This window comes from Lissotriton helveticus, chromosome 4_1 (assembly GCF_964261635.1).
Source record: "Lissotriton helveticus chromosome 4_1, aLisHel1.1, whole genome shotgun sequence".
In the NCBI taxonomy this organism is placed as follows: Eukaryota; Metazoa; Chordata; class Amphibia; order Caudata; family Salamandridae; genus Lissotriton; species Lissotriton helveticus.
This window is the reverse complement of record NC_136063.1, coordinates 748,981,110-748,993,660: the sequence shown is the minus strand read 5'-3', so window position 1 is coordinate 748,993,660 and position 12,551 is coordinate 748,981,110. Positions and strand designations below refer to the sequence as shown.

General features: G+C 41.8%; 1 protein-coding gene across 1 annotated transcript in view; it reads right to left on the bottom strand.

Moving 5' to 3' along the window:
• CDH2 (cadherin 2) overlaps nucleotides 1-12,551 on the bottom strand; it is a 329,318-nt gene that overhangs the window by 28,562 nt on the left and 288,205 nt on the right. The window contains exons 11-13 of the mRNA XM_078687382.1: nucleotides 5,042-5,184; nucleotides 3,983-4,216; nucleotides 562-795 (exon numbers count right to left, since the gene is read on the bottom strand). Of these exons, the coding sequence (XP_078543508.1) occupies nucleotides 562-795; nucleotides 3,983-4,216; nucleotides 5,042-5,184 (611 nt within the window). The remainder of the gene's footprint in view (nucleotides 1-561; nucleotides 796-3,982; nucleotides 4,217-5,041; nucleotides 5,185-12,551) is intronic.

The window sequence follows — 12,551 nt, the reverse complement described above, 5'->3', positions numbered from 1 at the left end:
AGACAGCAGAGATCCTTTAAATGTCTAGCCATTTTGTTTCATGTGTGCATGCATATTACTGGTGTCCTTCGAAGGTGCTGTTCGTTTAACTTTATATTCATGGATAAGAGTAGAACCTCACTTATTGCAACAGAATCCATATATCTAGCACACGTTCCGAATAGAGCATGAGACCAGCAGGCATTTTAAGGCGAGTGCTTGGGCCTCTTCACCTGGTAATATTACATCCAATTATCCCTGGATTTGGTGAAAAGAACTTTCATCCACACAAGCAAAAAAACTTGTTTTGGAAGTATACACTGTTGCAGTATGTGAGGGGAGAGGAAAGAATTGCGCAAAAAAAGAGTTGTGCTATATGCTAATTGTACCAGTGAAAAGGAGCAAGGCAGCTGATGAGGTGGGGTTAGTTTGCCAGGTTTATGCCAGTGGTTTAAAGGAGAAATTATACCTATATTGATATAATTAGTGATGATGCACACAAATTGGTTTTGAGGAAACATTCATTGTTCCGCACAAAGAAAAGCACTACAGAGAAAATATTAAAATAATGGGAATGCTTACTTAGAAGGATGATAATGCAGAGTAGGATCGCAATGATGGCACCAGTTCCCAAGCCCGCACCTACAATTGGGGCCACCCCGCTGCAGTCGCCATTGGTGTCACAAGAGCAGACCTTGACTCTGAGGACGGAAGTGTTGGACATGGGAGGATTTCCAGAATCGGTGATGATGATCTCAACTTTGTAAAGGCCGCTCTCCAGGGATCCGCTCCTCAGAACGAGCTGAGCATGGTCACCTAGATAAGAAGACAACAAGTGAGGGGTTTAGAGACAAATCATACTTGTGCTGCAGGTTTTCAATGGACAGAGTTAGAGAAATATAAAGACCAAACCACTGCTCATAGTGAAAATAGCCATAACTTCCATTTTACCACATGACACTGCAGTCTGAACTTGATTTTCAAATAAAAAATGATGTAGATTGATTCCCTAACAAAACATATTTCAAAATCATCTTTTATCCCATAACCTTAGCTAATACGTATACTTATAAGAGTTGTTTGCAGAGTCCTACAAAGGTTATGTTCTAATTGGTATGTCATAAAGGAAACATGTGTCTATTTGTGTAATGTTTTTTGAAAATGTCCAGGAGGGTGCATATTTAATGATAGAAGTATCTTTTAGTAGGTAGGAGCTCCCCAAATGAAATACTCCATTTCAAATTTGTTGGCTGGTGACTATCAGCATGCAGTATGCTATTGCAGTTTCTTTTCTGTATAGTTTGTTGTCAATTGCCCATTCACTAATGTGAGACAGGTGTCCAGGTATTCTATGCTCGTGGCACTGATCTTATGACTAAAGGTGAGATTCAAGTTGTTGATATTGTAATGAATTCACAAATCCAATAGCTAGCTTCTCATCACCATCCCATATGATAAATCAATTGTCTATGTGTCTTATCCAAATTATGGTGTGGGGTGTGTATCTCTCATGTCCCTCTGTCCAGACCTCAATGACATTGATTTTTGTAAAATACTTAGTCAAGTTTATTGTGTTTCTTATAATTACAACAGTATTACTGGGGTCAAATGATTTGTCATGGCTTGATTCTTGATATAACATAGTCATGTTTTATGTTTTTTAAGTTTGGTGGTTGGCAAACGCTATTTATTTTCTTAAGTGGATGGAATCCACCCTTGAGGGCGGAAAGGCCCGCCCTTCGGGATTATGAACCGGTTCCGACTGGCCGACGGGCTCCTTGAGCCTTTCGGAAATCATTCAGAATGACCAGCCGATTTAGTTTCTGACAGTCAGCATTACAATGCAGCGGGCAGAAACTAAACTATGGCCCCGATTACGATGCGCATTGCAATCGCCCCCTTAACCTTTGTTTTTTTGGGGGGAAATATATATACATACATCTTCAAGGTAAGTAGTCAGTAGCAGTAAATTCCATTTACTTCACAATTTTTTGGTTGTCTATATTATTGCTACAATATTCTCTTTACTGCGATTTTTCTATAATTTAAATGTTTGATACACAACCGTCTGTTGCATATGTCGAAAATATCTCAAATTCAGTTTTCCTATAGAAATAGTCCCAGTTTAAATGCAGGGTACCCCCACTCCGCCACCGTTGCTGCATAGGCATACACCTTGAACCACATGCTTGCACAGCACAGTGCCTGTTACATTTTCACAAAGCATCTGTCTGACAGTACTTCCCCGCAATAAACCTGGCAAGAGTTCCTCCCAGTGGTGTCAGAGATTCCTCAGCCTCACTTTGGCAGAGGGCTAAAGACCACAATCGGTGAGACCCTTAATTGACCCTTCCCCCCAAATCAGCACCGGTAATGGCTCAATGGTTTGCGACACACTTAGAAATTAACACATCAGCTGCTTCCACATGTGGTTTTAATGCCATGGCTGTGTAACTACAGAAGATGGCACATATCATTATTAGCGCTCCCAATTAACTTTAGCCAATTTCCCAGAATGCTAATTCTACAGCCCAGTGTCATTTTTAAAACATATTGTTCTTGCCGACCTTCTAATAAAAATACCTGATCTGACCGAATGCCTTCCCTCTTAAAAGAATTTAAGGCTGTGTTATCTCCAACTCTCAATAATACTTCCTCTAACATACCTGGTGGCAAACACTTTCATCCCGGTGTCAACTAACTCTATCAATCCCGAATTCCACTATTTGTTGGGTGAGTGTTGTGGGTTCAAGTGGGAAGGTACTCTCTTGAGTGTGCAGTGGGTATTGGGGGGACAGCTGATTATTAGGGAGTGGCAATTTACTGCCTCTACACTTGCACACTGAAGTGAAGGTGTCTTAGCTGACGCTTAGTCAATAATAACCTCTAAGCACTCCTTGTCTATTGGCCAAGGATTTGTAGACAGAAACTGCATTGCATACACTATTGTGTTGTTACTCCCAATTCTTCCATTTCTGTGACCTTCTAACATGGAGAAATGTCCATGTTCTACTGCTAATTAGATTTTTGATACTTCCCATGTCAAAAAAGTAAGGCTTGCCTCCAACGTAAACTATATGCAACCTCACCGGTTTTATGTTAGATTAGTGAGCATTGAAAAACAAGAGGGACTTCACTTGAGATTATAAATCATTAGAACAAGTAGCTGCACTATATTGTGCAGGGAAGGTAATATCAGTAGGGGTACAGTTTCCAAACAGATATCTGCTTTGTAAACTTTTTCACCAATTGCAAATGCCCGCGTGGCATCTCTGATTATGGCACTCCCATCCTGCGTTTTCCATCCTTGCTCCACTCAGCTCTATATTCGGTCTATCACACAGTGGGTGGCACTATGCTCTTCCAACTAGATATGGTAATGGATTCAGGGACCAGACCTATAAATTGAGCATCTGATAGAGCCATGACACAGTATTCTAACATTGTTCTGGTAGATGCTTTAACACTAGTGCTCCACCACAGTGCAAGAGATGACAGGTGCGGCCGGATCATATGCGCAAAGGTACAACCTATGTCAGGGTCACATAATCTCAAGGTATCCATCATTTATCTGTGTTTAAAACATAGATTGAGTGATATCTGCATCAGTTTTCTGTTTGTGGTTACATTCCTCATCCACGCATTCTAAGACAACCGAAGAGCATGGAAATGTGGATCGGAATTTAATATTAAGAAGCAGTTAGCAAATGGCATATAGCCAAAGGACCATGTGTGCTGGTTTGTAAAACAAAACAACCACTATTTTACATTGGTTCCACTAATGCTTTATAAAACAATCGAATATTCATCCTTTGAGGAAGTTCAATCATGCTTTCATTGAATGAATGTAGTTTTATAAACCTATTTTGCTCCCTAATGTGTTCAGAATATCTTTCGGGTACAATGCCAGTTTTAAGCGTCATACAAAAAAATTCATGTTTTATATTTTGCATATTATAAATTTACTGTTGATGGTTAATTAAAGAAATGGTCTTAAGTTTACCACTGAGACGTGTAATTGTCCAGTTCTTCCTAATGTCCGTAGGCCGGTACGGGAGCTCAAAGGCAAATGGCCCAGCATTGGGGTTGATGTCAGCATCCAGCGCAGTGATGTTGATGGCATTGGGGTTGGGTCTTTCACAAATCTCAGCCTCTTGTGGGTACACCTCGGGAGCGTTATCATTAATGTCAAGTAAGAATATCTGCAGCGTGCCCGTTCCGCTCATCGGAGGAATACCTGGAAGAAATGTTAGAGAAACAACAATTTAACACCTGAAAGCAATGTGTTGTAGTAGATTCTGTACTTGTGCGTGTTTTCCAATAGGTGCTCGGGCTGAAACACAGTACGCATGGAGTGGGTGCCTATGATATTGCACGGCAGCGTATGCATAGTGCTTCATATATCTTTATGAGCCTGTGACTTTAATTGGTTTCCTTGCTGTGCTTTTGGAGTATGATCTTAAAGAATATTGGATGTAACATGTCCAAGGTGGGAGATGTTGGGTAAGATGTGAGTCACGCCATGTGCATAAGCATATTAAGTGTTTTGGAGAGTGTGGGAAACGACACATTTGCCCATGCGTACTTACTAAATTGCATAACTCATCTTCTACGTAATACAAGTAAAGAATTTCAAGCTAAAATAAATTACATTGCAGCCACTCAGAGGAAACTGCGGTATTGCCATATGGAAAATGGGTGCCGTAATTTTCTGACAAAGTGCAATGGAATTTAGACTGGATTTCCCATTCAATTGAGGGATTTATAATAAGATTGTAAATGGCAGATTGACCCTCAAACCCAACAGCAGATACTCTCTCTATACCCTAAATACATTGCGCTGTGGAGGCAGATATTAATGCAGTTATTATGTAAGAAATCTCACAGGGCACCCTATTCTGAGACAAGAAATGTGAGGAGAAAGAGACGCTTGTCATAATTCAAGTGAGCTGAGAGTGTTTTTCCTAAAGAGGTTAGTTTGCAAATTAGCAACAGACTAATTAACACATAAATAGACACAATTTTAAAAATTCAAGCAAATAACTCAATATTTAGGACATACCGTTGTCAGTAGCCAGAAATGTTGCATTGTACATGTTGTTTTTCACATACAACGACTCTCTGTCCAATACAGCCATGGTTGTGATCACTCCAGTCGCTGGATCAATTTTAAACCAGTTCCCAGGGTCTGAAAGTTTGGAGTATCTAGAAAAGGGCAGACAGAATGTAAGATAAATCTGAGATTCTCCATGTTAAAAGCATACCTCGAGGATGAATCAGACAATCTCTGTTTCACAGCGCTACACAAGTACCATTCTTTTATTGTCTGGCTCTCGTTCTACTCGTGAACTTACAAAGGTTGTCTTTATCTACTCAGGAAAGTGGCTCTGTGACTTAAATGTCAAGGTTTAACGCACCTAACAAGGAACATTTGAAAAGTTTTTATTTTCACTGACCCACTCTATGCTTGAGGACAAAGAGGTGTGGTTCAAAGTTAGATTTGAATGTATAAAAAGAGACCTGGCTACATTTACACTGCAACCATGGAAGCAAAGTGCAAAGTTAAGATTGGAGCGAAAGCGAGAAGTGTGACTGATTCAAGAATATTTCTGTAAGAAAATTCTGAGGTGCTCTTGTACAAGTACATACCTATCAACAGTTCAGAGCAGCTTGAAGCGTGAGAGCCAGGCCACCATACCATTTACCCCAATGCAAATACAGGAAGTGACATCATATGACATTTTACCCAATGACATCAGATCCCTATATGCCTAAATATGTTCATTGTAAATATCTGAAACCCCCTATAATGCCCAAGCTTCAGTACAATCCATATTTCTACCTAGTGAGTGGTAAATATCTGAAACCCCCCAGTGTTCCCAATAATGGAAAATGTTGCATTTTAAAACCTCAAAGGGAGCGATACATAATGAAGTTTAGGCCTAGTGTAATGAGCTGACGACTTTGGAACCAACTGATCTGGGTCTGAATGCCAGCTTTGGGGCATCGTGTGAATCCTTTAAAATGTGTATGCCTACATAGCTGAAGGTAAATATCAGAAATGCTGCTCATCTCCTCACTTTTTCTCATGTTTTGAAGTTCTGTGCCTAAAGACAGAGTAAATCCTTGTCAGAGATGTCTCCTATTGAGATCTCTATTGTGTTCTGGATTTACCTATATCTGCCACTGGCCACTGGTCCACAGTAGCGGGTGAAAGGGAAAGGATTTGCAGGTGGGTTTCTGAAATAGGAGAAAAGCCTCTGCCACCAAAAAAAAGACGGTGAAGTATGTTTATGTGCATATTGGTGCAGTTTGCTTGAGGACTGGGTGGGACATGACCTGGAGCAATGGCACCGCATCCCCAGTTCGCAATCGGGACGTTTTTTTCACAACAAACAAATGCACGCCACCTTTAGACTGCAGCGCTGTTACTATTACTTTTTGATTTTTAATTTTTTTTCATATGCTAGTATTAAAAAACACATCACAACTTCGTCCTGGCCCGTTGTTAGAATTTTCTAGTACAGAGGGGATCGAGAATTGAACTGTAATTTCTATGTACCAATATAATAACTGTACTACAAACTGAAGAAATGAAAAGGCACACTACCCTACACACTACAAACTCAAATCTATGGCTTTTTTGTACTTTTAACTCCTTTATTGAGATTAACCAATGTCACGTACAATGTATCAATACGGAGATCACAACAAGGTCTGATTTCTTTCCTCAAATGTTAATCTAAATGAAAATTATTTAATAAATGATAGGCCATTCAATTCTCTACTGTATAAATCTAGATTTCACCTGGACAGTAAACTTATCAACCTATAAGTCGTTTTAACTTACTGGTGTATATACTATAGAACGTATAGCGATATGAAGGCCAAAGACACCTCGGCCGTGAAGTAACTGAAATTATGTCTTAAAGTAGCTCTTTCTGTCCCTTGATCTTAAAGTGGTCTCCTCCACAGCATGTAGATTGTATGTAGATTTTAAATGTCACTGACCTACAAAAAAGTATTCATTGAAAAGCACTGGGAAATGGAAAATTTAGGTTAATGTGCTTTACAAATGGGAGCAACATTTACTGGGAAAAAAACTGAAATTAATTTCCAGACTACATTCATCCGAAGGGGAAGCACGTGCCGCACCTCCCCCACATGAAAGCGGATGAGATCTCGTGAGACAGCGGAAGCAGACAGCGGAAGCACGATCAGAGACACAAGATGCCCTGTGATGCAGACTGGAGAGCAGACTGAGTGAGCTCCATGGCTGCTTCCAACTGACGGATTTAACGGTCTGCATTTCATCCTTGGAACCTCAAAAACATTGGACGCTGCCAGACACTCACAGTAGGAGAGTTTTTTTTTTATGGAGTGCGCACTTTTGAAAGTTGTTATGAGCACCTCTGTAGCTTAACTCTCAAAGTTACAATCTAACAAAATGATATTGTACAAATGACGGATCATTTAAAAAAAAAAAAAAAAAAAACTTGACATCTAATCTGAAAAGATTTTTCTTAATCGCTCTTATTTAAAGGGAAATGGCAACCAAAAAAATGTCTCCACCCACCCACCGCAGGTCTTTTGTAGATGCGGTTCCAGGGATAAAAATAAAAAAAAGGGTTTCCATGGTAGTGTATAACTGCCAAGGTTTCAGATTGCTATGTGTGATATTTTCATAAAATCAGTGTAATTAGAAGAGACATGTCAACGACTATGAGTGACACTTTCTCACAAGCAAAATCAAGCAATGAAGACGAGGGAAACATATACATATCAGAAATTGCACCCATTTGAGCAACGAGGAACTCTAAGAAGATCTTACAACTGCTGCAAAGTACCAGATACGGAAGGGCAATAACCGGACGGTGTAACTGCAGTTCACAGTAACAGAGGGCAGGCAGGCACTGCAGCTGCTCAAATGATCTCATTGATCTGACCATTCATGACCACATGCTAGCCTAAAAAGCAAATTCTATAGCTTAGAATAAGCACAGATGCCACGTTTTCAGATTGCTTATGTTATGTTATGTTATGTTATTGCTTTTTATTATGTGCACAGCTGCTCCAGCGAAGGAGCGTCCATGGTTTTAGTGTGCATATGAGTTACATTCTACTGCCCAATGTGTGACAAAATGTCACTAGTAGAAATAAGCAAAGAAGTCCATATTGAGAGCTAAATATCACAAATGAACACCATTTGGGAATGACAAGCACTAACCTGACAATATTGTAAATTTTAACACCATTAACAGACAACCACCTGGCCCACCCAGAGCATCCTAACTACATTGACAGGATCAGAAACAGCCAGGGTCACCCAGTGTGTTGGAACCCTACACACATTCAGCAGATCTACCCCTGCTCAATACACTCTAACCCCCTTACCTTCATCAGAGCCTTCCCAGCCAACTGAAATTCATTCTAGTTCCACTCGTATTCATCAGAACCAGTGTGGCCCTGCCCAGTCCATTCTAGACCATTTAAGACTCAAATGAGCCAGCCTGGCCCTGCCCAGTCCCATCTAGTAGCCCTTTACCAGTAAGATCCAGTCAACACTGCCCGTGCATTCAAACACCATGTCCATGCAACCCAGCCAGTTTAAGCCATTTTTGCCCCAGATACAGCAAAGAGACCCAGCCAATAGCGTTGCTACCTGGCTGTTTTTTTTTATCTGCCTGACAAGTATTTTAATGTTCCAGCACAAAAATCACCCAAAGCTGGCATTTCCTCCTCTTATCAGTGCATATTTAAAACAGGAAACATGAGTAAAGCACTTTAAAGTGTGTTGCAGAGCTGCTTCAATGGTGCATGACTGAAAAGTAAAGTAATAAAAGGCAGAAAAGCAGTGTAAAAAATGAATATGGACTATTTGTATAGAGTCCTGGTTATTATGTCTAGGCTTTTGTAGAATCTTCAAACATGAACAAAGTGCCGGTATTATTCCCTGGGAAAGGTGGCAGCCGTATTGGCCTATCCCTCGCCACCATATTCACCTGTAATAATCAGAAATAAAATATATCTTTGAGGCTGCCGTGGAGATTTGATCTTTGGTGTACTGATGAGCGGAACAACCCTGCCCCTTTACATGCAGTTCCTGGCAGATGAGCCATTTGCTGCCACAGATACCCCTCACTGACCTAAATACGGATCCTAATGGCGACAGGAACTACGCACCGCGAACGAACATGCACGGAGCAGGAGATGGGCTGATGAACATGGACGGAGGGAGTCGCTTGCAACCCTACCTGAACTTTCACGCAGAGCGCTGTGGTCCAGGCGCGACCATGCCATCACTACAAGAGAAGTGCCAGCGCAGTGCTGTGTTCTCCACTGGCAGCACTGGTCAGAGCGGTCACTGCCAGCATGCTTGCAACGCCATAGTAAAGCACTCTCTGGGGATGTCCCGGGGCGCATTAAGATGTGTGACTAATGCATTTTAGTGCGGTGATGCAGACCACAACACTAAAATGGGTTGGCCTAACACCTGATGCATGGTACTTGGCAGGGCTGGTAGTGGGGGATACTGCAGAGAGTGCACATTTGACTGCTTAGTCTCATGCCCTAATGGCACCAGGCAGCTTGGAGTGTCTGTCCGAACAACAGTCTGGACAGAGCAGGGACGTGGTTGTGACAGTGGCAGCTTGTGTTTTCTATTGAATTCTTCCCTGCTCATCTCCTTTCTGGACACGGGCTAGGAGGACAGATCTCTGGGAGGGGAAATGTGACTTGGACAGAAGAGTTGAGTCCATATTCTCATTGGAAAACGACCTGAAAACATTATTCTGCGTTGCTATAGCAATTTAGAGAAAAATCCTTTTTGTAACATATGTTTATGTGTGCCATGGCAGTGAAAATAAATGTGACCCAATAGCTTTATATTTGGAGCAACTTTACTAATAAACACACACTCATACATGTCTTACTGCAGTGCAATGTTAAATTTGAGTTTATTACCGCAGTACAGCAAAACTGACTTGAAACAATACGTTATACTGCTTTGCAGATTGCATGTAACAACTACTTTACACAGGGAAACCACTCTCCTAATAGTCACAGGTTTCCTCAAGGTGATTTTAAAATGCAGCACAAATGTAACCTCTTGCACCCAGGTTTTGGCTGAATATCTTTTGACTGTATAAAGCGGAGGCTGCCAGAACTTTGCCCAACCCCTTACATCCACTGCCCAGGCCTTTTGGCTCTGCACAATGGGGGTTCATGACCCACCTTTTTTCTTTTTACGTTTTTTATTTTAAATACTATTACGTTTTTGTGTAACTTTAAGAATTTCATGAAACTCATGACGTTTTACACACCATGTTGCTTTTTTCACAGGCATAGAATGGCTGTTACACAAATAAATTTTTTTTATTAATTGTGATTTTATTGTGACAAACTCAACTTGTGTTGAGTTTTCTACCGCTATTTTTCACTGAGTGCCCACCAGAACTTCCTTCGGATCAGGCACTTCTCATGGTATGTCCCACCTGCACCAGTGCTGTGGGAATTATTTTTTCCATAGTGCAAAATTTACACATTTTGGAGAAAAAAAATCCCATTTATCAGCCAATCCCATTTAAGAAAAGAAAATCAAAAGTGATTGTCAGGACTTAATTTCCTGAACCACGATTGTAAATGAGACAGATTTAACAGGGTTGACCTTATAAAGCTCACTCAACGCAGTTTTTAAAGCTTATATCTCAAAAACTATTGAACAAATTTACACCAAACTGATGAAACCACACTTTCTGAGTAAAGTTCTATTTTCATTGCCAAGTTTGGTGTGCATACGTTCAGTGGCTTTGTCTGTATGCGTAAGCAAAATTCCAAATGGAAGCATAAGTGGGAAGCACAACTTTTTTCAACCCCCTTTAACTTGTTCTCCCTGCACTTAGCACAATCTGTCTGTCGATGGCAAGATCAGAGCTTGGAACAGATCGAGTGAAAAATTGGGACGGGGCTACCTATACAACTCCCCCTGAGCCATCACGCCCGATGCAAATCACACATGAACCCTGCACTCTGACACAAATTCACACTCGAGACTTGCAGAATTGGGGCGAATTGTATAGGAACGTTGTCTACATAACACTGGAAGATTATAAACGGACACAGACATTGCTACGCACTCTATATGTTTACATAATACTACATATGCCCTAGCTGCACATCCTCCGTCCCAGACTACCCAAAAGAACCATCTGCGTACCCGCCTGTGGAACGTCTTTCAGATACCACCACCAGTAAACAGCTTACAGTGCTTCACAGGCAGGTAGGGTAGGCCATACCCAGACCTCCCACTCCCACTGGGAGTGGGAGTTGGGGCGCGTAATCCCAAATGAGACAATAAGTTTCACCTGCATTCAGACAAGCACAATATCTTCTAGCAGTAAGCTCCACATTATCCACCGTAACTTCTTACAACAAACATATTATAGACCGAAGAGGTTACATACATTTGGCCTGAAAGAAGATGGCGCCTGTAACTGGTGGAGTGCTCTGGAGGCGGGGGTCCGTTCTGCGGTGTTTAAATACTGGAAAGTAGTACTGGCGGCACTATCCATCATGGTTGAATGTGCTATATCAATCGATCCAGTCAAGACATTGCTGGGATGGGAGAGGGAACTGGAAACCCCATACAAATGATTCCTGGCTGGGGCACTGGTACTGGCTAAGAGAAAGGTGGCATGTCGCTGGGGTAGGAGCAGGGTTCCTAAAGTCACGAAATAGATGGAAAAATTGATGCATTTTAATGAGCAGCTCGAGCTCTATGTGAAATGTTGCCGGAGACCCCACGGCTTAGAGACAGCTGGGGACCCTGCTGGTCATACTTATAGCTCCACGCCATGGACCATGATACCAACCCACCAGCAACTCCTTGAGCTGGAATACGAACTGTAGGCACGGATATCACCTTTTCGTCCGTACTGCTGACTTTGTTCTGGATCCTTATTGCCTTTGACATGACAGAAGCAGCGTGGGTGGTTCCCTTCCAAGGCCATCCCGCCCCCTCGGGAGCCACCTTGACGATCAATTGCCTTCAGCTTAATTCTAGTAAACCCGTAATTCTTCTCTTAGGGAGAGATACCCACTGGAGGCGTCCTACGTCGGACCACCCCTGCAGCCCAAAACTGCAGTAAAGAATCTGGGTGTCTGGGTCGATAATTCTTTGTCCTTTGAAGCCCAGTCAAAATCGATGGTAGGCGTCTGCTTCAGACTCCTACGAGGTCTAAAACCTATTTTGGGATTCTTTGTCTCCCATAGTCGCCAGATGATTATCCAGTCCACTACATTCTCTAGGCTGGATTACTGCAGTGCACTGTTTTTGGGTTCCAATAAGACAGTGATCAAAAGGCTTCAGATAGCCCAGAATGCCGCGGCACAGCTTCTATTCGTCCTTCCAAAGTTTTGTTCAATCTCTGGCTTCATCCACAGGCTGGACTGAGTCCCGGTAGATCAGAGAATCCTCTTCAAGCCCCTATGCATTACTCATAAAATTCTCACCTGTCAGGGTCCCTCCATCCTAGCTAATTTGCTCCGTCCTTATGTGCCCTCTCGAGCCTTGC